General features: G+C 37.4%; 2 protein-coding genes across 2 annotated transcripts; both read right to left on the reverse strand.

Moving 5' to 3' along the window:
• Positions 1 to 3,520: 3,520 nt before the first annotated feature.
• Positions 3,521 to 24,190, reverse strand: cnstb (consortin, connexin sorting protein b). The gene is made up of 10 exons (XM_077553319.1): positions 23,936 to 24,190; positions 19,811 to 20,192; positions 16,367 to 16,476; positions 13,586 to 13,616; positions 11,985 to 12,071; positions 11,805 to 11,913; positions 9,700 to 9,776; positions 7,416 to 7,636; positions 5,276 to 5,420; positions 3,521 to 5,057 (listed from the first exon to the last, which is right to left on the reverse strand). Exons 2-10 carry the CDS (start codon positions 19,926 to 19,928, stop codon positions 4,849 to 4,851), a joined length of 1,107 nt encoding a protein of 368 aa, XP_077409445.1. The 5' UTR covers positions 19,929 to 20,192; positions 23,936 to 24,190; the 3' UTR covers positions 3,521 to 4,848.
• A 657-nt stretch (positions 24,191 to 24,847) lies between these two features.
• On the reverse strand, positions 24,848 to 26,602 carry LOC144039009 (uncharacterized). Its single transcript, XM_077551847.1, has 7 exons — positions 26,436 to 26,602; positions 26,206 to 26,283; positions 25,962 to 26,009; positions 25,818 to 25,871; positions 25,309 to 25,598; positions 25,115 to 25,239; positions 24,848 to 25,017 (listed from the first exon to the last, which is right to left on the reverse strand). Exons 1-7 carry the CDS (start codon positions 26,533 to 26,535, stop codon positions 24,879 to 24,881), a joined length of 834 nt encoding a protein of 277 aa, XP_077407973.1. The 5' UTR covers positions 26,536 to 26,602; the 3' UTR covers positions 24,848 to 24,878.
• Between the last annotated feature and the right edge of the window lie 684 nt (positions 26,603 to 27,286).

Consider the following 27,286-nt stretch of genomic DNA (forward strand, 5'->3'; position numbering starts at 1 on the left):
CATGACAATCGTGTATTTAAAGACACTGGAAATGCTTTTCATGTAGAGAACTCTAGCCTACCTGATTCTATTCTGGTTTCCTTTAAATTAAGAGAAGGAAACTGTAATTTAAGGGGTTTGTGTATTTGGTGGTACTTCCCGCTCCAAAAATTGCGTGAAGAGGTCAGTGAGTAAACCATATAAAATGTTATGCAAAAGAGAAAAGGACTGTAATAGTAAAATACAAATTTATGCTATTCCTAATCCTAATTTATGGGGAAGGGTGCTCTTTTTGATGCAACAGCTCCTCAACATACACATTGACAGTATGCATGTTTCTGGAGTAAACCACAGTTTACATTGAAAACAAAAATGGATGTTGAATTTATTTATGAACCTTTCTTTTAAATGAAACACACAACATATTAACAGACGATTGTGATTAATTTAATACAGAATGTTTGTATTCTAACTTTATATTGCTTGTTTGTACTAAAACAGGGGAACGAAAATGTGCAAGTCTTATAAAAATTCATTTTAATGTATCACTTTTTAATTCTAGCCATAATTGAGAGACACATCATGTCTATAACGTGTCATGATCGACGACCAATTAAGATTTCCTACAATTACTGTATTTTAATTTATATACATGTGTCGGGGTAATATAGCCTATTTTGTGAATTTATTTGGTGATTACAAATGCTATTATTTTATTGTGTTTTATTTTGTGCTTATCAAACTGGTAGCCCTTCGCATAGATCTATAACCAAGAAGTAGCTCTCAATTTGAAAATAGTTGCTGACCCCTGGTATTGACCTTTGAAAAGAGTATTCACAAAGTGCTTTAAACACATCTTCCAACACGGTTGAAATTGCTCCTCAATGAAACAAAACAGCCATTTTTCATGTCTTCCTCTGAAAGCTCTGTCATCCTGTTCACGTTTGTCTTCATCCAACATAAGGGAAGATGAATACATGTAAAAACACACATAGGTGCTGTTGGTGAACCTCAGCAGTGTTGCAGTCCCGTTTCCTTCTTTTGTCAGACCTGTAGATGATGCTAAAGTAGAAGGTAATGAAAGGTTTAATAAATAAAAAAGGCAACACTGAAGCTTGAAACGTGGATTAAACAAATGATTCTGAGGCTGTCCATTTTTGCAAAAATATCGCAACCCGTGTAAGTTATTAACGTTTTTTATAATTCATAGACAATTAGCTACTGTTTTTTTTCCTTTTTGCAGCAACCATACTGTAAATTATATCTATGCTACAAGACTATTACATTTAGCTGTGTGGTATTATCATTATTATTAACATGCGTGTGTAATGTTTGTTTTGTTTTTATAAACTTCTATTGACAATTCCAAACATCCGGGCATTTCTGATACTTCCCCAATGTAAAGCAATTCAAATGCTGCCTGTATGTAGTGAAAACAAACGGCGAATTGTATTGCTTTTGCCCATGACTATTATAAGTCACACCGTTTGTTATAGTAGTCAAACATTATCTCATCACATTTTCAAATCAAAATAATCCTCACAAATTAAATTACTACAATCTAGTGCAGTGCTTTTCAATTTGCAGCGAGATTTCCTTCACCAAATTGACTGCCGTCTTGACTTGTGACATCATCTCGGAATTGTCAATAAAGCTGCGTTGAGACTGCAGGCAAATCGGATTCCTCCTCAAATACGATTTTTAGGGCTGACTGTCCAAACTGTTTTTAGAAAGTGTCCCAATCCGATCTGGCCCTGTTCAGACTGAGCCACATTATTGACCCGTCTGACAGGTTACTGTAGCAAAGACGTCAAACGGAGGCGGTGCCCGACGCGTGCAGTGTTTGACGTCATGTGACGCTGTTGAGGCTTGTTACGTTACGACGCTGAAACTGGCTCCATACATGTTTGGCCTTTGCCACTTCTACTTTCACCCTACGCTGCATTTCCCTGTACTCCTGTCCACTTTCTTCAGTCCTCTGTGTCCCACTTCTTCATAGCTAACCTCTTTCTTTGGATCGATTTCTGCACCTCCTCATTCCACCACTAAGTCTCCTTATTTCCTACCTGTCTTCCTGATCACATTTGCTGTAGTTGTCCAGTCATCTGGAAGCACCTCCTGACCATCCCGAGCCTGTCTCAACTCCTTCCTGAAAGTCATACAACACCGCCCTCTGCTGTGCCTTTGCCGTTTTTGTCTTCCTCACCACCAGAGTCATCCTACACACTACCATCCTATGCTGTCTGGCTACACTTTCACCCACCACTACTCGCTGATCTCCTTCAGATTACACCGTCTACACAAGATGTAGTCTACCTGTGTACTCCTACCTCCACTCTTGTAGGTCACCCTATGTTCCTGCTTCTTCTGGAAGAAAGTATTACGACAGCTATTTCCATTATTTTTGCAAAGTCAACCACCAGCTGTCCTTCTGCGTTCCTCTGCACCAAACTTGCCCATCACCTCTTTTTCCTGCACTAACGTGTCCATTGAAGTCTGCACCAATGACAACTCTCTCACTTCTAGGGATGCTCTGTATCATTTCATCAAGGTCCAATCAAAAGTTTTCCTTTTCCTCCAGCTCACCTCCTACCTGTAGCGCATACCCACTAACAACATTGATCATCACACCTTCGATTCCTAGCTTCAGGCTCATCACTTTATCTGACACTCTTTTTATCTTCAGGACGTTCCTAACAAACTCCTCCTTCACGATAACTCCTACTTAATTTCTCTTCCTATTTACACCATGATAGAGCAACTTGAACCCTGTTTCTAAACTTCTAGCTTTGCTCCCTTTCCACCTGGTCTCCTAAGCACACAAAAACGTCCACCTTCCTCCTCTGCATCATGTCAACCAGCTCTCTACCTTTTCCTGTCATCGTTCGAACATTCAAAGTCCCTACTCTCAGTCCTAGACTCTTGGTGCTCCTCTTCTCTTTCTTCCTACGAACACACCTTCCTCCTCTCCTTCTTCGACCAACAGTAGTCCAGTTTCCACCAGCACCCTGTAGGTCAACAGCACTGATGGCGGTCGTTGTTAACCCAGGCCTTGACCGATCCGGTATGGAAGTCATATACTGTATTTGATTTGCATGTTTGATTTAGCCAAAGTTTTAGGTCGGATGCCCTTCTTGACACCACCCTGTGTATTTATCCGGGCTTGGAACCGGCACAAGAAGACACTGGCTTGTGCCACCTTGCGGCTACATTGCAGTTCCAGTTACAAGTGAACCTCCGATATCAAGATGGATGTTTTTAGCTTTAGTTTTAATCCTACTACTAAACCCTGTCTGTTTCAGACACTTCCGAATCTGACGGGGTTGGACCTGTTCTCTGATATCTTTTCATTGAAAAACTCTTCCTTTGCTTCTTAATAAGCCTATTGACCTCATTCCTGAGTGTTTTAAAAGTTTTAAAAACCTGCTCATCCCTACTTTTCCTAAACTCACAAAGTGTATCATTCATTTGATGGATCTTAAAATTTCCTCATTAACAGTCTTCGAACTTGATTGAAAAAAAACATTCATCACTCAACCACTGGAACCCAAAAGCAATTTGGTTTTTAATATGGTAATCAATGAAGTACACGGCAGTGGGTAAAGGAACATGATTTTACCCACTACTAAAAATAAAATAATTGCCAACAATATGTTGATAGAACATTTTCTTTACACGTGGCTTACAGTTAAAATATACATTGTAAACCTTTATTGTAAATTTTATTTACATCCTATGTTGACATGACATCATATATTTTAAATTAAGTCCAACTTCATTTCATGTCTAGAAAAGTCAATCTTATGTACGTCTTTCACCATCTTTGTAACTACATTTGCGCTGCACTGCTCCTTTGGTATTATCGCGTAAACAAATTGTGCTCATATTAATCCAAACACATGAACATGAATTTCATGGATAAACCTTGAATGGGGACCTCCGAGCATTTAAGAGTACAAACACAATTTAAGGACCCGATTAGTATTTTATGGGCACATATGACCATTATCCCATATTGTCCTCACATGTATGTCATGTGTCATTGTAATTTGATTCTCATTCTGTTTAGTACAAGCCTGTGACGTTAAACCAATCCATGCATATATTTTCCATACCTTGCGTCGCAAAAGTATATCGTAGCTGGCTTTGAATGAGGTGCTGGATACAGCCTGGACTGGGCGCATATAGACAAACAACCATTCACACAAATCCAAACAAGAAACATGAGTAGAGAATTGATTGCAGTGAAATGTGCTAGGCCAGATCTTGGCCGAGGTACTGGAATTGGACACGTGATTTAGAGTCTTTAATTTACTTTGCATGCATGTTCTGGGGAAACAAATTTGTATCAACTGTGTTAATGGTTATAGTATGATACAAAGTCCATTTTGCCACTGGTACTAAGAAATTCTTCCTTCGAAAGCCTGTGTTTGATGTAGATATTCAGCCCTGTTCAGGAATAAGAACAGAACAAATAAAATGGATATAAAAAAGCATAACCCATTGTTCTTAAAACAAACACATGCAATCCTAAAAATGTCAACTTTGTTATTGTATCAGTGCAGAGGCAAACACAACAGAAACTGGAACAAAGGATAAAAAAAAACACACACAAACATGATACAAATGACTAAACAAGTATTGATGTTAAAATACGGGCACAAGTGAAAGCTGCAAGACCCATCTGAGGTTTTGTCTACGATAAACGAACCACACAAGCAAAAGTCGACTATCACCTTTTGACTTGAAACATTGTACCTCTTGGTGTTCCGCTGAGATTGAAACCCAAATTTCCAAATCATGATAAGCTCAAAAATGCTCCTTTTCTGTCCGTGACTCCAAACTGCTTCAGACTTCACATGATGGCTCTTATGTCCCATAAGGCAGCCAATGTCCGAGTCTTTGGAAGAAACTCCGCACGTTTGTTAGGTAGAAGTCGACGTTGAGAGTGAAGTCGCTGCAAATGTTGGACGACGTGTCCACCAAGGCGCAGTAGAACGCGGTGCCACCTACGCTGATCACCACGGTAACCAGACACAGCAGGAGCAGGATCAAGCAGGAGTCTCCGCCCACCTCGTCTATATTGGAGACACAGATGTGAAGAGGGCATGAAGTCAGTAAATGCGCGATTTTTGGGTGCCTTTGAAAGATTACGCTGCATGATTGGGGTGTTCAAACTACAGCCCAGGGGCCATTTGTCAAATCAAATCAAATTAAAAATTTAATAAATCTGTTCAAGCCCCCCCCCCCAAAACAGACAAAAAATGATTTAAAGTGGTGTGGTTTAAAATTTAACCTTGTTCGATGCCGTCCTCCGGCTCAGTGAAGCGGACTTTGCGATTGGCGTTCATCTTGATGTCTATATTGTTGGGGGGCGGTAGTCCATCCAGGGATGCTCTTCTCCTCTTCAGAATGGAAACCAGGCCATCAGAGGAAAGACTCTACATTTGAAAGACAAGCAAGATAATATTGGATCTTGCATCACAACATAACTGAAAGTGTTTAATTCCAGGTATTTGATAAGCAGACGAATTGCTGTTAGAAAACAGCAGTTGTTTGTTTACATTCAACCATCAGCTGCAGCAGCCAACATGAGTGATGTCATCTTCACAATCCAAGCACCTTAATACTGTACCGCTCAATTACTGTGCAAAGTACAGTACTCGTAGTTATTTTACACCTTGCTGCTGGAAATACATTTATGAATATTAAACTAATGCAAAATTCAACTTAATTTGCTGGCATTTTGTGGTTTAATTGCACTTCCACTATCCATGTTGAATAGAGTGCCAAATAACCAAGATACAAAATTGCTAAGCTACACTTCATATTCAAATGATTCACTCGCTATCCCCACTGTGTGCTATGTGTACTTAGACTTTTGTCCATCAGGGGGCAGTAATAGTTACTTTCAGCAGAGGCTTTGACACTCAACAACAACAACAAAAAGACTTAACCCGTGTCCATAGTGCAGAAATAATATGATGCAGCCTGCAGCATATGCTGCTAACTCTAAAACGATGTCATTTCTTTATATATCTGGAGTGCTGACATCACAGGCCAGTAAATCACAGCCTTGTACTCCGCATCATGTCTCATCACCAACTGTGACTGAGCATATTGCATGTCTTGAGATAATGATTGAATTCATAAAATGAAGTTAAATGAAAAATCTACATATATATACCCTATTTTCATTTATAGAGATAAAGTAGACATCACAATTTCAGTGTGGTCTGAAAGTCAACAATAAAATGCATGGTGAGATCATGATGTAGGTCATATATACTCAATGAGCATAAATGTTGATTGCTAAAAATAGATATCCTGTAATAAAGGCCACATCATGCACACACATCTAACGTCGTATTGTGCTGAGAGTGAGAGCCCATAAATGCACAGCGTTTCAATGCAAGCTATTATGCAGTGTATGTTAAGGTTGCCACCTGCTGCTTATGGTTTGACCAAGCTGGCCTACATGTTGCTCAGTTGATGACTGATCTCAGGACAGACAAGCTTTGTTTTTACAACAGAACCTAGTGAAGTACAATTTGCAGAAACTGTGGCCACTTTCACACAACACCATATCATAAGTGTGACAACTACAACCATGATGTTCGATGGAAATGCTAAAACTTGTATGCTGAGCAGATGTCTTGTCTGTCTGTCTGTCTACCTACCTACCTACCTAATAGCTAGCAAGTGAGCTAGATAGCTAGCAAGCGAGCTAACTTGCTATCTACCTACCTACCTAGCTAATAGCTAGCAATTGAGCTAGATAGCTAGCAAGTAAGCTAACTTGCTTGCTAGCTCTCTCTCTCTATCTACCTATCTACCTACCTACCTAATTATCTAATAGCTAGCAAGTGAGCTAGATAGCTAGCAAGCAAGCTAGCTCGCTTGCTAGCTCTCGATCTACCTACCTACCTACTAAGTGAGTTAAGCTAGCAAGCAAGCTAAATCGCTTGCTAGCTCTCCATCCATCCATTCCTCCATCTGTCCATCTGTCCGTCCGTCAATAAGGCTATTCTGATTCTGTGTAGAGTTGTACGTGTGAGTACTCACATTTTAAAATGTGGTTCTTCACTAAAGTAAAGGGCCTTGTTCAATTGTTCATTCAATTCAGCATGGCTCCACCCAGCCAAAGCTACACTGGGTTATGTAGCAATACTGTGAATGTGTTTCTTAGAAACAGCTGATTTGCTCCCCGCCCTGCAGACAAGACATGATGTCTTGGCCCCATCTCAGTAAGACAGCATACTCCCAATGTGTCTCAAAATGAGAAATTGGGGATGATGTCACTCAGGGAGCAAACGCTGGGAGAGTCCCAGCAAACGCTGAATGGCTGCGGGCTGCAATTTGGTTTGCACAAATAGCATAGAATTTCATGTATGAGTAAAGGAACAGTGACAAGAACGCGAGAAGGTCTTTCCTACCCCATCCGCATGGCAAAGTCTGGCCAAGTCCGTGTCTGACGCCTGCGGGACTCCTGCTGGCCACTCAACTTTCACCTCGTACTCCTCTTCCTCCTCCTCGTCCTTCACTTCATCGTGCGTCTCTTCACATTTTGTTTGTTTAGGATTCTTAGGATGACCTGACTTGGACTTCATCCTTCCCGCTTCGTCGTCATCTTCGTTTGTTGTTTCAGGGTTGCATGCTGTTGACACACAATATCAACATTACAGCAACTCTTGGACAAATTGTTGGGTATTTAAGGCTAATTTACTATGGCTAATTTCATTAGCTCACCTAAAATAAAAAAAATAATGAATGGCTTTTACTCACATAACTACAACAAAAAATGATTTAAATAATGTAGTACCTTGTATTCATATACAGCTCAGTTATTTACACCCACTCCATATTTTAATATCAACTATTATTTATTTGGTGAATTGGTGTAGAAGCCCTGTGATTGGCTGGCAACCAGTTCAGGGTGTACCCCGCCTACTGCCCGAAGCCAGCTGGGATAGGCTCCAGCACCCCCGCGACCCTTGTGAGGAAAAGCGGTCAAGAAAATGGATGGATGGATGGTGTAGAAAACGGCTAGAACAATGTCGAGCCAGCTTTTGTGGTCAAGGGCTTTATTTGATGTTTTAATCAGACAGAACAGGTCACTCGTAAACCAGGGTAAAATATAAAAAGTGAAATATGTAATCCCCCCCATTTTTATTTTATTATTCTACTGAATGTACTGTATTTCTAATTAGCACATTATTCAATCAAGTAAATATAAAAAATATATAAAAATATATACATTTTGACAAAATGTCAAATGCATGTTTAAAAACAATTATTTACAGAAAACCTATTGCAGCCTAATCATAAAACAAATACAAATTAATTAACTAATAACAAGTTCCATAAAACATTCACATATACCGGTAGGCACATTTACAACTAGCCAAATTAAGTAGAGGAACACCCATTAAAACACAATTAAGCACTACATGCACACACGGCTGAATTATTACATTAGAGGATTCGCGATAATGCAAATTTTCAGAGGGTTTGATTCAAAAACAGACCAACCCTAGGCATAATGATACATACATAAAACTAGGGATGTGCGATCTTCAGCTCTTTTGGGTGATCCGGTTCATTTGGATCGGCTCAGTGAATAGAGCTGGCTCTTTTTGGCTCTCAAACGGCTCTTTTAATTTTAGCTTTTCGTTGAAATATTTACGACAAATTTAGCATTAATTTGGATAAATGACTTGGTGAACTAAATATTGCACTCTTGACTGCAAATAGCAACAATTATCAAGCAAAGAAAAATATTGTTTATTTTATTGAAAGTTATAAAAAGGCTACAAACAATAAATAAGCAAAAAAATTAATACTTCAACCAATAACAATCAAAATAACAATCAAATAACAAAAATAGTGAGCAGTAATTTAAAGGCAACAGCAACAAAACAAACATTATAAGCTACTCACCAGGTCCAGGATAAAATACCGCATTTTATTTCAAATTGGCATTCAGAAAAACTAAATACTTCAACTCTCGTCTTCTGTTTTCTCCTCCTCTTTCTCTCTCTCTCTGACTGGCTGAGACACGGAGCACGGATGCCCTCGCCCCTCCCCTTTCTCTTCCCATCTCTCCCTCTCTGAGCAGCGCAGCTAAACCTCGTTTCAGACATGTGAAAAAGAGAGAGCGACATAGGAAGAGAGAGAGAGAAAGAGAGGGAAAATGACGGAGCCAGCTCTTTGTAGCGGCTCGTTCACAAATGACCCATCACTAATGGCCGAGTACCGATACCAGGTATCAGTATTTCAGTATTGGGTCGATACCAGGCCTCATTTCAAAGTACTTGCAAAGGGGACCGATGCCAGTACCGGCTGCCCTCTTGTGGTTGTTTTACAATCAGGAACTAGAAATTAAAATAGAAAATTGGCATTAATTTCATGCAATTTTTAATTTTTCTTAAGATGGAACCCAGGGGTGTGCACATACAATGGAAACAGCAGAGGCCCCAGAATTGAACTCTGTGGAACACGGTTCACGTTATATATTACATGTGAATTCATATTGCACATATTCAATTCATATGTCAAGCAGAGAGTTGTTCGGCTTTCTAAATTGTACAGTAGCCCCACAAAGAAGGGCCACCATGTTTTTATCAGCTGTGGAATGCTTCACAATCATAGATAATGTAGCTCAACATTATACTATATGGCTCCAGTTCTGTTTTCAACAAAAGAATCAGTTGGATTTACCGTTTCCCTGATGGGACGCCTCTTTCTTGCTCTGTCTTGCTATGTTGATTAGCGTTATATCCTCACCAAGGGATGGTCTTAATCCACAGACAATGATGAGGGAAAAATAGAAAAGAAAAGTATGAAAAAACAAGGTTAATCAAAATGAGCTGACGTGACAGAAATTTGAAAGCGAGAGTTGGTATTCTCTGCTGAAGCCGAAACAGATCCACCTGCACCCGAAGGCTAGGCTGGTGGCTACAGTCGCATAGCAGAATGTCGTGCAGGTACGCAACAGTGTCTGGTGGCAAATAGATCTGTGACTTATGTCTTTATCAGTCAGCATGGTCATAAGTGAGGATCCGACAAATCAATGTCAGTTGTCGTTCTTTGGTTAATTTAATTAAATTCTCAGCAATCTTTCCCACTGAACAAATAGAATGCCCACCAGCAAAATCACTTTCATTTATCCACATTATTAAGCAGCTGTGTGTTGCCCCTTAATGAAAACAATTCACCCATGTGGTGTTTCAGCGACTTTGGTTTGGTTTGATTAACAATGCAGAGTTGTGTTTAAATTATGATCAATGTAAATATAACTCAAATATGCAACATTATTATTATTATTTTTTAAATCTCTACAAGCCTTTTTTTTATAATGATCACTTCACAACATTCCTAGGACATCACAATGTCCCATCACTGGTGAGCAATTTTTTACAACAGTGGTGAATCCACAAATTATGATCCCAAAATAGGTTAATTTCATTTCACACTACAATACCTTGACAAATAAATGGATTACACTCAGTGGAAATGTGTCACTTCAACAGAGAACAGTCCTGCTTTCCTGTTAAAAAAATTTAAAAAAGGAATTGGCACCATCTTGTGCATACGATGGCGTATTAGGGTTGCGTATATTTTTTTCCCCAGAGGGTAATATTCAGAGAAAAAGCTTGCAAATTTGTCACTTTGTAAAGTGGCAAATTTGCGAGAAAAAAACTCAGAAACTTACGACAAATACCCGTAGCGTAGCTATAGTCTAATGTGAGGATTCGTTGGTGGTTAATGGGACACTGTTTATAAAATGAAAAGGCAGGATGGAGACGGATTCATTCTTAAATTTAAACTTTACTCGTCATTCACAGCAGCTACAGCGACAACACTTCCTGATCCACCATCAGCTGACTAACACTAACCAATCAGATGCTAGCATACATTAGGTAAATGCTAGTGAATAACAAAGAGGAGCTGATTCGACACATCAACTTAGATACTTATACAAAAATAACAAAAACAAAATGTATGAATGTGTAAATAATAATTCTGTAAACATAAATTTACAACTAAAAATACATTTTAACAAATTAACTTAAATGCTTGATCCTCAAGGTGTGGACCTTCGCAAAGTGAGGCGTCTTTGTTGCTGGCCAGTGGCCGTACACAATGCTTCAAAGAGCGAATGCTTAACATCATATGGTTAATCTCTGCCAAAGGAATGACTTTATTTCCTTATTTGAAAAGTATTGGCAAAAACATCCGAGTAGTACGCTACGTGTTTTTCTTGTAAATTTCTGAGATTTTTTTCTCGCAAATCTGCCACTTTATAAATTTGCAAATTTACAATTTTTTCTCACAAATTTGCCATTTTATAAAGTCGTAAATCTGCCAATTTACAAAGTTGCAAATTTGCCACTTTAGAAACTCGTAACTCTGCCACTTAATAAACTCGCAAATTTACAAGTTTTTTTCTCGCACTTTACAAAGTGGCAAATTTGCCACTTTATAAACTCTCAAATGTGCAAGTTTTTTTCTCTGAATATTGCCCCCACCCTCTAAAAAAGATATATTTATACGTGGCCCTAATACGCCATCATAAGTGCCCTCTTAGAAAAAGCACCAAAAAATTAATAAGTGTGTTTTTCAGCAAATAACAAGTTCCATAAAACATTCACATATACCGGTAGGCACATTTACAACTAGCCAAATTAAGTAGAGGAACACCCATTAAAACACAATTAAGCACTACATGCACACTCACATTTTCTCTTCAGCAGCACAACACAGTACCCTAACAGCGATTAAATGAGCCATTCAGTATGTGTATACAGGCTGTGATGACTCACTTGAGGTGTGTCCCACAGATGTGCCTCAGCGTCTCAATGTGTTTCTGACCGATGTTGTCCGTTTCAGCGGGCAAACATTTCTCAGCGTCCTTCTCTTTGCAGCGGCTCTCTGCAAGCACAGAAAAAAAAAGCATCTGTATTTTCACCAAGTACTCAATTAGAAAGCAGCATTTGCAGTACCCCAGTTCTCCTGCAGGACAGTGAGGTTGAAGAGCACACGTTCATGGTAGAGCTTCTCTAGCTGGAGAAGTTGGATGGCTAACTGGTCTGTTGTCATCAGCAGTTAAAGAGGTTCAACCCATTCAAGGCCTCAGACTAAAAGCACTAACAGAAACGCACGGAACTGCATTGTCTGAAACTGAGTTACTTTTTTTTTTTTAACCACTGTGTAGTTAAAAACAAATATAAAGACATAAAATACCTTAGAAAAAAACATGCTATTTATTGATTAGTAATGGTAAAAATGAGAGGACTACAACTTACAAAAATAGTCCGCTTCCATAATAACGTGGGGAAATTCTGATTGAAGTGCTTTGTCTTTAGTTTTTATTCTTATTATTTTAGTCAGTTTCTTTTCTAATTCAATGGTTAATTTTGTCATACTAATCCAGGAAAACTTGTCTTTTTCTGTAAAAAGAAAGTAGGATATATTTATTTTATATAATTTTTAGGCCAAATTAAGATATTACAGCCGATCACCGATTTTTTAAAAAATGCTTAAAATGGTCCAGTCCCGATCCAGTCGTTTAGATTGGTGTAAAATCTAATAAATTTTTGATTGATCACCAACGAGAGCTTTCTGTAGGTGCTTCTTTGGAGTGGACGTGGTATGCTGTGTCTGGCATCTGCGATTGGGTGAATGTATTGTATGTAGGTGGAACTTCTGCCTTGTGACAATATGTGTGGACGGATGATTACACCATTCATTAGTTCATTAAAGTTCAATGAAATAAAATACATACTATAGATAACATTTTCAGACCTCTATTAGGTAACCATGACAATCATTTGCAATTGGCTGATCGAGGATGCGGAGGCGGAACTTGCACACTAAAGTTAAAAAATAACCCAAATTTCGTCAAGAATGGACCAACCAAACTTTTGAGTTATTTGATACAAAAATTTGGGTCAAATTTACTTTTTGGGGGTTGTTTTGTAGGTTATTCATTTGACCCAACTTTTTGGGTTAGTTGAATAACCCAATTAATTTGGGTCAAATAAGAACTGACCGACTGAATTATTTAACTCAAAAAGTTAATGAAACGATTTATTTAACCCAAAAAGTTGGGTCAAATTAAATTAACAACCCACAAAGCAACCCGATTTTGGAGGTTGTTTGTGGGGGTATTCATTTGACCCAACTTTTTGGTCAATTGAATAACCCAATTGAACTGGGTCAAAACTGATCTGACCCGTTTTGAGTTATTTATTTATAATTCGTAACAATGAAACCCACGTGTGGACTGACTAAAAGCATAGCTTTTTGAAGAAATATTAAAAATGCGAAATTGTGATTTATGAGCCCGACACTAGCGATATGCAACGGGTTTCCGCCTTCCACCAAAGTTGTATACAACTATTATTCACTTTTGGTGTGTTAGCATGTAGTCAATGATGATTAGACAGCGTAAAACAAAGCACAATATAGCTCCATCTGCTAGTCCATGCCAAGACCATTCATATCATTTTTCTATGAAAATTTTGTGCCTAACTCATTGTATTATAAAACGCACTGATGGCTATAGAATTGTTCACTGTCTTGTTTTGTATTGAAAGGATACAGTCCTCCTGGAGTGAGCAGGCTTCTGCGATCTACAACGAAAAACATGTTTAATGTACGCCAAACGTTGTTAAGGTTTTTACCCTTGAGAAATTTTAAACAACAACTTTAACCCTCATGACTGAGCACTGTGGATCTGGTCAAATTAGGCTGCTCAGCCACGAGATGATGATTTGAAGTGAAATGCACTCCATTCCCACAAAGATGACGTGCACATGGTGAGACAGAGCATGTGGACCTGTGAAGCTGAAAGTCACGTGCAACTACTTATAACATACTTTCAAATATTTGAGCATCACAAGTTTTGCTCATTATTCTTTTACTTTATGTCACAGGTGTCAAACTCAAGGCCCGGGGACAAGATCCGGCCCGCCACACCCTTTTATGTGGCCTACAAAAGCAAACCATGTGAGTCAACTTTCATGAGCCATGCCCAAATATGTATGAAAATGTAAAAATTTTCAAGTGTAATACTAACGCTGAGATTTCGCATAAAATTTTCTTGTTACCTTTTTATAGTAACAATCTATTATCATTGATTTGTGATCTATTTGTTGTGTTTAATGACGTTAGTGTAATGATGACCTTTACAGCAACCATAACTATGAAGTGGCTTGCAATAAAAACACTTTTTTCAATTGTTGGAATCTCCTGGACTTCTCCCTCAAATAATAATCCATCAAATGAGTTGAAAAATGTGATGCACTAAAGCAACACAAATGCTTCTTTGAAGGTAATATTTCTTTGGTCTTCATTTCTCAGATTTATTTATCCTAGAACAGAAATAGCAAAACAGAAGGTCGATGTCGATAAGACCAAATAAGAACCTTTGTTTCTAATACGCTAAGCGGAGTTTAACAATGATGTATTTGTATTGCTAGATCTTTTACCACTGCATTGTCATGTGTAAAAAGTAAGTATAAATTATTTGATAACTACATTTTGCATTAAGGTTATGTTCCCTTCCCACCAAATCCACAGACAGACAGAAAAAACATAATTATTAGTTGAGTTGTGGATTAAACTTTGAAATCCACATTTTTTAAATTGGACTTTGAGGATCAATCAACATATTCAGCAACTAGCAACTAGAGGCAATTCTGTTGATCTGCATTACAACACATGCTAGCAACCTTAACTTTAATTTGTTGGACATTTTTCACACTGGATTTAATTATAATTATAGGGAATTAACACCTCATTTTTTGTATTGAAAACATAATCAAAACAATTTGGTAAGCAGTCATTTGATATATTTGACAGGAAAAGGGTCCTCCTTCATGTGCCAAAAAAAACAAAACTTTAATGAGATATTTATATTTTCAAATACTATACTTAACCCCCTTTAAAATTATATATAATACATGGACTTACCTCAAAAATTTTGAAAGTTACAGCAATTTTAATGCTGAAAGGATGAAATCCCTCGTTTTGAGGAAAAACGGGTTTAGCTAGCTAGCTAGCAGCTAGGCTAAAAACACACCCTAGTTACGATGCATACTGTCTAATAATTGCTTATTTTCATACACTTGTATTACAATTTTAACTTTTGTGTGGCTGGGGAATGAAACTAGAGACCTCAGGAGGGTATTTGTGGAGAAACTTTAAAATAATCTCTAAAATTGTCCGTATCTCAACATTAATCCAAGAGACATGCGGACCCTTTTGCCAGAGCGGGTCACATTTGATTTATTGGCTGATTTACTTCCAGTGGTTGCACGTTAAAAGTTAAATATTTAAAATATTTAATTTTAAATATAAAAGCCCAGTTATCAAGTATGATCTGCAAGATGTTTTTCTTTAGCCGTTTTTGAGAAACCACAAAATTGATAAATTTTCACATTGTTGCTGTTAATGTCTGTAAATTAGTTAGGCAACCCTAGTTTGTCATCGCATGTATTCTCTTCAGGAGAAAAAAATGCCGTAAATAAGCATTTTTTGACAGCAAAGGTAGTGTAGCCGTTGTCGCACACTCCGTGCTAGCTTTAAAAAAACACAACATCAAAATGTTTCAAAAATAAAAACAATTAAGTAAAAAGGGTTTTATTTTTTTTTTTTTAACCCAAAACTAACTTTATTCTTCTTCTTTTTTTCCAATGTTATGTGCCGGAACCAAGAAAAAAAAGTTGGATAACAATGAGTGCGTTAACTTTTTTTTAGCGCTGTTGAACTATCAACCAAGGTAGCATTTAGCATTAGCTAAAGTAGTAACACAACCACCGGTCACCAGACCAGGTGATAAATTATTGTCACCCTAGTCTACAGAAACATTTTGTTTGCCAACTTAAAGAAAATGTGACCAAACTTATGGGAAGAACTTTTATTATGCAGAAAGATAATGGCCCAAAACTTCCCACAACAACAAAGCAGCTCATCAAAGGCAAGAAGTGAAAAGGTTTAGACTAGCCAAATCAATCTCCAGAATTACACCAGATAGTGTTCAATATGGGAGTACTACTATTCTGCCTCTCTGACATACTTAAAAGGTCCAGACAGTATCTGAGGGGACAGAGATCCTGTCAGTAAATAGCTAGCAAAAAGGACGTTGTTGTGCTAGCTGTGGTGGAGTGAATGAAGAGAGCGAGTGGTGTGTTCGATCAATAACACGTTGCAGCGGTTACCTCTATCCAATCCTCAAGCTCTACCACATAACTGTACCTCGGAATCTGACACAGTTTGCTTTCACCAGATGCTTGTTTGGTCTCTCTTAGTAAAAGCGTACGCTCCCGAAGGAATAGAGGAGGGGAAAAAAACATTGCCCTTTTTCCACACAAACACCCACCTGGTGCAGCGAGTGCGGCAGTAGTGTGTAGTCAGTGTTTTCTCCAAGAGACTGCAGAGAGGCCAGCAGCTCTGGGCTGAGGCTCGACGCTCCATATCTGGAGACACTTGCTGGAAACATACCAGAAAACACAAAACACCTCTGAGACTCACCTGCTGTTTCTCATGTCCAATTAATTATGTGAAGCCTTGCATGTTTCCCTTCAGAAGCATTGTCATCCGCAGGAAGATCAACCTGGTGATGACGCGGCGATGTCATCCATGACATCAGAAGTGTGTGTTGTGCCTGAGCAAACATGCCCCTCATGGAAAGTGTCACAAAAGTGATGACGCACTAATACGAAAGTATGAGTCACAATGATGAATAGCTGTGAAGCGAGAATAGCACGTTGACTGAACTAGCATTGAATCCATTTGTAATTCCATGTGTTTGATCGGGTATGTTGCCAGGATACTATTTGCATTGTAATGTCTGATTAAAATGGCTGGCAAAATTGTTGTCTCAGCAGCCATTACTATGCCTTATGAAACAAAGCTGTATGATACATAACATACTGTAGCTTACCATCTCCAACTGTTTGATACATTGTAGGCATGCACCCATGAGTAATTTTCTAGGGCTTACGATCATCCTGCTCATCTTAATGCTCTGGTAGCCTGGCGCACACTCAGAGGGGACAGCATGATGATGATGACGATGTTTTGCTTTGCTTGAATTGTTTGAAACTGATTTAATTGGCAAAGATATAGGCATAATAATCCATTAATTAATTAATTAAGCATTAACCCGTTCACGGATAGTGGTTACTACAGTGGACAGCTATTAAAACATTTCCAACGATATAATTATTTAATTTTGCCACTTTTGACCATTAGCCACTCCAGTGGACACTAGTGTAGTCTTGAGATACACTGCCATCCAGTGGTCAACGTTTGTAAGTGCAAAAAAAAAAAGACGGACAACAAGATGACCGACAGAAGTTCAGAAGTGACGTACGTGCAAGGAATGAATAATGCTGCCTTCATCTGGTATCGAAATTATGGTAAATACCACATGTCGAGTAGAAAATTGTAGGTGAACGCCCCCTCATGTCGTATTTTCCACTGGACAACTGGGAATTTATTTTGATACCCGAGTTTCCGAGATGAGAAAACCTTTCAAATTTCAACATGGCGGAGAGCGCCGAAGACTATAATGGCGTTGTCGTCCGCTAGCAGGTTGTTTTACAATCTACACATTTACGTAGCGTACACAATTTAATGTCATGTTCAGTTGCTCAAATACACGTTATCCACCCTAGTGGACATGTCACCAACTCCTTGAAAAATGTATGTTTAAAAAAAATAAAGGTGTTTTTTTTTGTTCATGCTTAAACAGAATAAAAACTGTTGAGAAAAAAAGTATTGATGTATGTTAACATAATTTTTGCATGAAAGGGTTAAATTACACCTTTTCACAATATAGTATGACTATGTCAAAATATTTCAAGGATCAAGGTCAGACTTGTCTCATGCCAGTGGGCAACCCTGCCCACCCAACCTTGGGAGGCTAACGCTAGGCTACGCTGCTAGCTAGCATGGTTCCTACTCATAGCATCCTCTCACAAGCAGACATGTTTAGTTAACTGAAGACTAAATTAAAAATCTTAAATTGCCCATTAGTGGAAATGCTAGTGTAAATGACTGTTTGTTCACATGTTAACTGCAGACTGGACAAGCAAAATGGATGAAATACGGCAAAATAGTGTTCAATTAAAGTAACTGACACCTCCTTAAGAAAAAATACATAACCCAAATATGTTTTTTACAGTAATATGTTGTATGTGCCCCCACTAAAGTGGTTATTTCCCAAAATATTTTATTTTAAATACATACATTTTAGAGCTGTAATTTCAATACGGTGATACCGTCAGAATCTGATATCGGTCCATCAGGAAGTGACCTAATACCAACAGGAAGTTTTTCTAAAGCATCTGGGTTATATTTAAATTTAAAAACAAAAGTGAGTTGATGTCAATACAAGATGATAACCCACCGGATTTCTATGGAATTCCAGTGAAAGATGAGGTGAAATATTTAGGTGTGACCATAACAAAAGACTATAAAACCAGAGAAAACTTGAATGTTGTACCAGTGTTGAAAAAAAAAGAAGCTAATCTATACTTAATTCCTGGTTACAAAGAGATCTGTCAATTTTCGGACATATTTTGTTAACCAAAATTGAGATTCCCTCAAGATTTATATACCCAGCCTTTTCTTTATACATTTCGGATCCTTTAATTAAATCAACAAATCAAACACATTTTTATTTCATTTGGAAAAACAAACATCACTATTTGGGGAAAAGGACATTTTTTGTTAAGGTGTGATTTTTGTGTTACTAAGTTGCCAGTAAAACTATCAAAATTTCATCAGCGGGTTTTGTTGTATTGGAAACGGATTTATAATCATAACTTTACTCCACATTCTGTTCCTATCTAGAATAATAGACGTTTTTCTAGTGAAAAGAAAATCTTTGTTTTATCTTTCTTAGTTTTTTTATGTTGGATACAAGAGGAGAATTTCTTAGATTTGAGGATTTTGTCACTAAATTTGATTTAAGATGTACGAAACAACAATATTCAATACACGCTATACCACAAGCTATGGTAAACATAGTGAAAGAATTGTTACTTTATGACCTAAGAACACCTACGATTCCATCACTCTTTATTGACGAGGTTAATCTTATAGATAAAAGATGTACTAATAATTTTTTACATGGTAGCCTTACTTCCAAGATATTTTCATTCCCTATAAAAAGGAAACATTTGTTAAAAGAATATACTCAAGAAATGAGTGTTAGAATTAGAACCCGGTACCTTACTCTACCCATATCACCGAAGGCTAAAGAAACACATTTTAAGGTGATGAATGATGTTTATCCTTGTGGGGACTTTATGAAACAGAGGTTTAAGGTAGAACAAATCTGCTGTGCTTTTTGTGGCTGTGATAAAGAGTTTTAAATGTGTGTACACCAAGAATTTATGAATAAATTGTTTTGCCATTATTATCAAATAATTGATCATCATTTCCCTTGTTCTGTCTTGTGTTACAATCCCAAACTTAATATTCTTAAAATCCAGTGTTAGTGAATCATTGTCTCAATTTCAACATGAAGTGACCTGCTTGACCAGGAAGTTATCTGATATCAACAGGAAGTGACGTAATACCAACAGGAAGTGACCACACAATGATTATTATTGTGTTTGTGAAATATGAGTCAAGCAGCAAAATTCACCCATGTTTATCCATCTCAAGGGGCGGCCATTTTGTCACTTGCTGTCGACTGAAAATGACATCACAGTTGCTCAGGGCTCAGTCAACAACTAACGACCAATCACGGCTCAGTCATAAACAACTCTGATGTCATTTTCATTTATTTTTTTATTTTTTTAAATAGTACCTGTGACACTGCTGTTGCCGTCATTCTCCTTCTGGTGAGTTGCAGTATCTGGACCTTTAGGGGGCCCAGTGTTCTTGTTACCCATCACCTCTGTCACTTCAGCCAGCTTTTCCTTCATGTATATGTCCTGGCAGCCAGTATTTTTCTCCAGTAATCGTCTCCGGCTCTGCGTGATGTGTATCTGAGAAACGATTAGAGTTCCCAGGAAAGTAATGCCACAGTCTTGTGTGTTGAAGACACCAGAAGTCTCAGCAGGTCGCTTCTAACAAAGCAAGTGATATAATCCTCAGTGGACAAGTAAGGGGAGATCCACGTCTTCTACGCTTTACTCAGAGATTCGCGGTAGAAGGAGGAATCAGCTTCCTTAATTGTTCCCAGCCAGCTGTCGAGTAAAAATACGATTATTTAGTTATTTTATGAACAGAACATTTGCCTTGAGTGTTTTTTATCTCTGCGTCACATTGCATGTGAAATGGCACGGACGCCACTGACTAAATGAGCTGTTTTGTGTCTAAAACAAAAACATGGCTGCTTACTGAGGCATAGTCAATTCTTGAATGGCTCCTAAAATCTAAATCACATCCTTGAAGTCAGCGTGTTCTATGCTATTCGTGAATCATTTGCTCACTTTCTCCGACCTAGATTAAAAGAGACAATATTATACCTAAGGCTTTAGAACTGAGAATATGTTGGAATTTTTGACCCATGGTATGCCTAAAACAGTGGGATGAAATTAAATCTGCAAGCAGGATCACATCAAATAAATCAAAAGTACTAGAGCTTTCAAAATTAATCGACAAGTAATCTATTATCAACTATTTTAATGATCAAGTAATCGTTTGGAGCCATTTTTTAATTTAAAATTGTCCAAATCCTAGGATTTCAGCATATCAACAGTAATTCTTCACTGATTTCTGTAGTCCTTATTGGAAGAACACTGATTATCTTGTGTGTTTAATCAAAATAAGACATTTGCAAACATATGTTTTACTTTGGAAAACAATGACCGAATCGGTAACATCATAGTATAACATCAATCCACCTTTTTTTTTAAATACTATACAAATATGTAGTATGGAATAAACACCAATCACTGGTTAATAAACAGTAATCAGGGAAAAAAATGCTTTTGTAATACAATTTAATGCAAAATTAAAATGAATCCGATTAGTCGATTAATCGATTGAATAATCGATAGATTCATCTATTCTAAAAATATTCAATAATGACAGCACTAAAAAGTACTGAAGACTGACATATTTTAAAAATATCATCCAGTCCATCCTTTCCCCCCTGCAAAACACTGAGACGTATGCACGGTTATTTCTTCACGGTATTCAAATTTTTTGAAACCTTGTTTTCTTGGGTTTTATAAAATGGAAGCTCAATTTATGCAAAAATAAACAAATTCATACTTATGTTTATTTTTTTTAATAGAATTATGGAAAATATTCAACTTTTCCAAAATATTCACACACAAAATTTAAAAGGGTCTGTATTTGCATATGAACAATTTTTTAAATTGTTCTTAAATGTGCCCCTTTAAGAAGAAAATACCAACTGTACTCCGGTGAAATATCCTGGTTGGCTCATTAACTGCCGACTTTCTAGGTTTATGTTCCATCAAAGAACATATCTGTCACATTATGTAAAACAAATAACAAAACAATATGAAGTGGTTATTTTCATAATAAAGGCCTTATTTATGTTATCGACATTTACATTTACCTAATTAGGCTAATGAGGATAATACTACTCCTAAAGAGTTGTTTGAAGATCTAAAAAAGACCTGTCATTTGCCAAAAGCCTCCTTTACAAACCCTCCTTTCATGATAACCACACACAGTACAGGTCCATTACTTTTTGCTCAACCCAGCTAATCACCTGCACCCATCTGTCAGGGCTTCCCCCATGGGAAACAAATCACAAGGCCTGCTGCCATTTTACACACTAAAAGCTTGTCAACACCAACGTCATGGCTTCCTGTCTCTTAGCATTAGCGCAGAATGAATAGGCCAGAGCTGACATGGTGCGCATGAATTACATGTACGCCTTATGAGGTGCGATAGGCCTACAATGTTCTAAATAAAAGTAAAATAGTAGTATAATAAATAATATAATAATAATGGTAAAATAAAGAATTGACTCATTAATTTTAAATAACCAATTTAAAGAGAAAATAGACTTATTATACCATATTTAAGGCCAAAACAGCTAAATAAATCCAGCAAATATTAAAGAACTCTTGATAATATAAATGCTGCATGGGCCGGATTCAAGCACGAAGCGGGCCGTTTGTGGTCCCTGGGCCATACTTTGCGCATCCCCACCTTGAGAGCCTCAAGAAGTTGCTGCAATACTTCAGAGAGATCTGTGAGCTGAAGTGCCAGGATGATAGATGTTGTCATTTCTCATATGTGTATGATGAATTAGGGCTCGACCAATTAATTGTCCGCCGATTATATTCGGGCGATTATTGCCCTTCAAACATCTGCCAAAACAACGATTATTTTGCCCTTAAAACGTTATAATCGACAAAAAGTGACGTTTCCCACTGTGAAAGTGCCCTGAATGCACCATTTTGCTTGCGTAGCATTAGCAACTAGCAAATGTGTAACGTTTGTTATTCTGGTTATTTTGTTGTCCCTAAGCGTCCTTTAAGCCCATTTGGAGTTAACTGTAAAACTGAACACACGACAATAATAATTACATCAACTGTATATTTAAATACAAAACATGCTTCATTTTTAAAACATTGCTAGCCTTTTTTTTTTTTTTTTTTTTTTTTTTGGGGGAGAAAACATTGCTAGCCTAGCGCTAAAAGCGAAGGGAGAATCCCATTCAAATGCTAACCATAAATTAGCTTCAACTTCAGGAGTGTTTTTCCTTCAAATAGTAAATATTTGATAATAACCATTCTTAGTTGTAAACGAGTAAGATGGTTTTATTATTGACACAATCTATACAATAAACCTTGTATACTTAATTAAAATTGTTGATAAGGTCATATTATGGACTTAGCATTCAAAGCAGTGTAATTCTTAATAGCAAAAGTTTGTGCGTAAGTGACACCCATTGAAAAGGAATTGGTGGGGCGGGGGGATTATTTTATGCATGAAATATTTTTTTAAATAATCAGCAGATTAATCGGTAATTGGTATTTTTTTCTGCAAAAAATCGGTATCTGCATCGGCCTCAAAAAATGCATATCGGTCGGCGCTAGAATGAATTTGAGAAAATGTCAAAACTGTTACAAGTCCTTACTATTATTCAGATTGTACTGAACTCTTGAGTAGTCACTGATACTGACACATAAAATAAAGAAAAAAAAACAATGACAGATCATTTTAGAGGGAAAAAAATGCTACATTGGGATTTATAGTTCATGCCAAATATATCATTGTTCCTTAAAAGTGCATGAATTGAATTGCATCCCTAATATATATATATATATATATATATATATATATATATATATATATATATATATATATATATATATATATATATATATATGTTTATTCTATATATCAAAACATAATATAGTTGCCTTAAGAATTATTCAACCTCTCTCTGCAAAATAAATGTTGAAACGTTCAATAGATGCCACCTTCAAAAACCTACTAATATTGGTCAGTTCAACGAAAGTTACTGTTTAACATTTGCAAATATAATTTACACTGAGAGCAATTCTTTAGATAACATGACGCCTATATAATCTAATACAGGGCAAACATAAAAACACTATTATTTAAAATGGATTACTATGTGGTATGCCCCTACTTTATCGCTGGTTAAACATTATACCTGCACTTTTCTGTTTAATTGGATGAGGTCAAGTGGGCTACATTGTGGTCCTCGTGACCATGCTTGTGTCTACCTCTTGTAAAGTCAAACACACACAAGAATAAATGTTCGTGGCTCAATCGTTTTCACGCACCAAACGGGATTTTCCAAGAGCGTCTTGTCAAATTGGTGAAGGTGATACACTCTTCCCCTCTCCATCGCTCCCTTTATATAGCGAAACTCTCACTTCATCTACCGAAAGCCAAACGCTACGCGTCGCATCTTATATAATTTAAAGACACATCAGGGGAGATATAAGACATCATGTAGGCTACTCACCACTACATGTGCGTGAACATCTTCTACCGGAAAGGAAACACACGTCTCGGGCGTCTTGGCTTCTTTTTGGTTGCAGGCGCACATCACATCAGTCTTGTCGTCTCGGCGCCTCCAATCTTCGACTTGCACGTTCATCTTGTTTACGCTTCCATCCGGGGAATTTGCAGCACCAAACGCCCTTCATGCGAATGGGCTTTAGTTTTTAATTTAGTCACACATGTGGCCGGGGCTGCCATCTTCTGGCAGAGAAGTGGACTCGTGCTGTGTATCAGAGGTTACGTAAACGAGTCATATGATGATTTAATCCAGTGTAGTGCGCGTCAGATTACCAGGAAAACAAACATATGTTACGTATGTATAATTCTCCGGGGACACATGCAACAGTCTGTAGTCTGTACTTGACCTTTATTCTTATTGTCCAGGTTGTTCTATACTACAACAAAATGGAATCAAAATCTGGACCTATTTATTTATTGACTATTACAGTAGGCCTAAACTACTTCATAAGCACCTGCTTCACTAATTCATATTTTTAATATAATAATATTTATATTACTTAAAATGTATATCATTAATTTAAGATAAATATTTTAAATTGTCATTCTTTATGTGTCCAATATTTTGTTTTGGGATATAAATTATGTAATTATATCAGTTTTTGTTCATTTTTTAAATTATAAGTAATTTCTTAAATTTTATTATTTTAAAGAGTATTTTTTATGATTACTGTACATTTTTAGATGAGTTACAGTTTTATGAAGTGATGCTAACCCTGTAAGACATGCTGTATATTAGTAATTCTTGTGTTATATAGCAATGGAAAAAAATGCATTTCAACTTTTTTTATGCCATGCCTTTATTTGATAACTTTTGGTGATTCAAAAAAATGAGCAAAAGAAAATGAAACAATCATTTAACACAAGTTTTCATTCTTCTGAGCCTACTATGGTTCCCTCCAGGTTCCCTCCAGGTTCCCATCCTCTTTTTGTGGCTGTTGGTTGCCACACTTGACTGGATAAAGTTCCAGTCGAGACGCTCCCGTCAGCCTGTAGCGGAGGTTGGACCATTTCAGCACAGAGCCTCTGGGACAACGGGAAAAAAAGCAGAGGGGGGGATTTAGTTGACTTTTCCTGTTGTGGAGTTATCATGACAGGTCACATGACTTAACAGGGCACTTACTCGTAGTTGCCGTTGGTCATGTACTGGTAGGTGTTGTCCACTGATGGGTAATCCCACATCTGTAGGTCTGTCACATGACCACCCGGACCATACATGGCAATCACAGGCTCACCAGTGAACACATACTGAACACACATGAAATACCATATTGAGAATTATGGATGGATATATAGAAAGATAGACAGATACTGTACTTTCTCAGGTATCCACGCCAAGTATTTCTCACTGCTCCCTCTGTAGAACATGGTGATGTTGTAGTTTGGGTAGACAACGAGGCACATCCTATTCCACTGTCCGTCCTTGTCTCTGACCCCAGACCACTGGTTGTCCCCCAGCCTCGTCGTCCAGGTGGTTGTGCTCAGCCAAAAGGCACCGGTGTTGTCTGACTTCAGCGTCAAAGGGGTCTGGCTGAACCGGCCGAGCGTGAAGATGGTGTGGGGCGACATCTTGTGGTCAAAACAGTAGCGCAGGCATATGGTCACACCTAGTGGAGAGATGAATGGTAATTTAGAGAATTACTTTTTAGATTTATAATTTATTTCACTGCCATAAATTCATTTAAAAAAAGATTAAAAATTAGGGGTGACAGGCGATTACAATTTTTAATTGGAACTAATTGCATGACTTTACTAGTTAACTCACAATTAATCACAAATTTTATATCTGTTCTAAATGTACAATAAAAAAAATTCTAGGTTTTCACCTCTTGGGTAGGTGAAGTCACTGTCAGGGTCAGGCGGGTAGAACTCCACTCCTCCTTTAGAGGTCACCACAAGGATTTGAAATTTTAAATAAAATCATCAGTGTATAGGAGAAGAGACTTAATGTGCTTTTTGATTATTCTCACCTTTTGGGTAGGTCTCATCGACATCAATTTGGCCATAATAATCGTGTCCTTCACCAATAGAAGACATGATTCAAGATCATCCCATTTGAAATGCATTCGTACAGTATTATAATATTTAAATGCTTTTATAAATCTCCGCAGGGAATTAAAAAAAAAAAGGGAACTCAAAAGTATTTGGACAAAGTAACATTATAGAGAAATTGTGCCTTTATTTCACAATCTAAAATGGTTACATTATGCTCACCATTTGGAAGTTCATGGTCGTAAGTAAAGTCATCAGAAAACAATGTTGTCACCAAACCGTTTAAATTGGAAGGGTCAACTGCAAAGAAAAAACACAGCAGAACACAAAAACATGCTGGAGTCGGCACAATTACAACATTGAGTGAAAATAAGACAAAAAGCTTTTGTATGAAAACAGTTGATAAAATTGTCTTCTTTTTTTTCATTACAAATATGTGTGTGAGTGTCTACCTTTAACTCCTTCCTTTTCTTCGTGTATGGGATAGCCAGATACTTCCACGATGACGATTAATATCAGCATCAAGGTGGTAGCAAAAAGAATTGTCTTCATCTTTCTCGGTGCGTCTTCCCACTTTGAATGCCTGTATTGTGAATGGCTGTAAGTGAGTGCGAGTGAGCGCTTATATACAGTAACAGCAAGGGCACGTTCAAAATGTTTTGTTTCACTTCCGATCAGGGGATTTTTTTTCTCTCCGAAGGCCGCATACCCTGAAAAATGGAAAGATGCCAGGAACCTGGTATGCCACTTTGAAATTCTTCCACTTTAGTCGCTAGTACATTTAGGAGGGGAAATCAAATACAATTTTATTAAATTAAATATTTAGAGAAAATAAAATGAGTGAATAATGAACAAATTGGCTGTATTTACCATCACTTTCATTTATTAAGATCACTAAAACCAATCTATCAAGTCCTATAATAATAGTGAATCACAGACATGAAGAATTTTTTTTTTTTGAAACAGGAAGTCAACCCAAAAATATTTTTTGCAATGTGTTCTATGCATCCCGCTAGTCTAAACACTATTCTGTGATTAATATTACTTTTGTGGAATATGAATTAAGCAGCAAAATTTCCATTTCGGCCATTATGACACTTGCTGTTTGTAACCATCTGCAGTGTGGCACCGCACCACAGGGTGGCGCCTCTTTTTTTTTTGTGGGCATGTTCTTTTGTGTTTTTTGGCAGTGAACGTTTTTGACGCCAGGGAGGCACGATAATTGTAACGCGCGGTGGCGCCTAGTCTACTCCTAGCCCAGTTTTTTTGTTTATTTTTAATAAAAGTGAACCTCTAGATTTCC

The sequence above is a fragment of the Vanacampus margaritifer genome, chromosome 19 (genome assembly GCF_051991255.1).
Source record: "Vanacampus margaritifer isolate UIUO_Vmar chromosome 19, RoL_Vmar_1.0, whole genome shotgun sequence".
NCBI lineage: Eukaryota > Metazoa > Chordata > Actinopteri > Syngnathiformes > Syngnathidae > Vanacampus > Vanacampus margaritifer.

What these genes read in the sequence shown, in the direction of transcription:
- cnstb (XM_077553319.1), bottom strand. Translation starts at nt 19,928, where the DNA reads ATGAAGGAAAAGCTGGCTGAAGTGACAGAGGTGATGGGTAACAAGAAC. An exon ending in CTGCTCACTCCAGGAGGACT is followed by an intron (nt 12,072 to 13,585) that starts GTATCCTTTCAA and finishes TGATGACAACAG; the next exon opens with ACCAGTTAGCCATCCAACTT. An exon ending in GGAGGACGGCATCGAACAAG is followed by an intron (nt 5,058 to 5,275) that starts GTTAAATTTTAA and finishes TCTCCAATATAG; the next exon opens with ACGAGGTGGGCGGAGACTCC.
- LOC144039009 (XM_077551847.1), bottom strand. Translation starts at nt 26,535, where the DNA reads ATGAAGACAATTCTTTTTGCTACCACCTTGATGCTGATATTAATCGTC. An exon ending in TGACTTCACCTACCCAAGAG is followed by an intron (nt 25,599 to 25,817) that starts GTGAAAACCTAG and finishes TCTCTCCACTAG; the next exon opens with GTGTGACCATATGCCTGCGC. An exon ending in TGGCGTGGATACCTGAGAAA is followed by an intron (nt 25,240 to 25,308) that starts GTACAGTATCTG and finishes ATGTGTGTTCAG; the next exon opens with TATGTGTTCACTGGTGAGCC.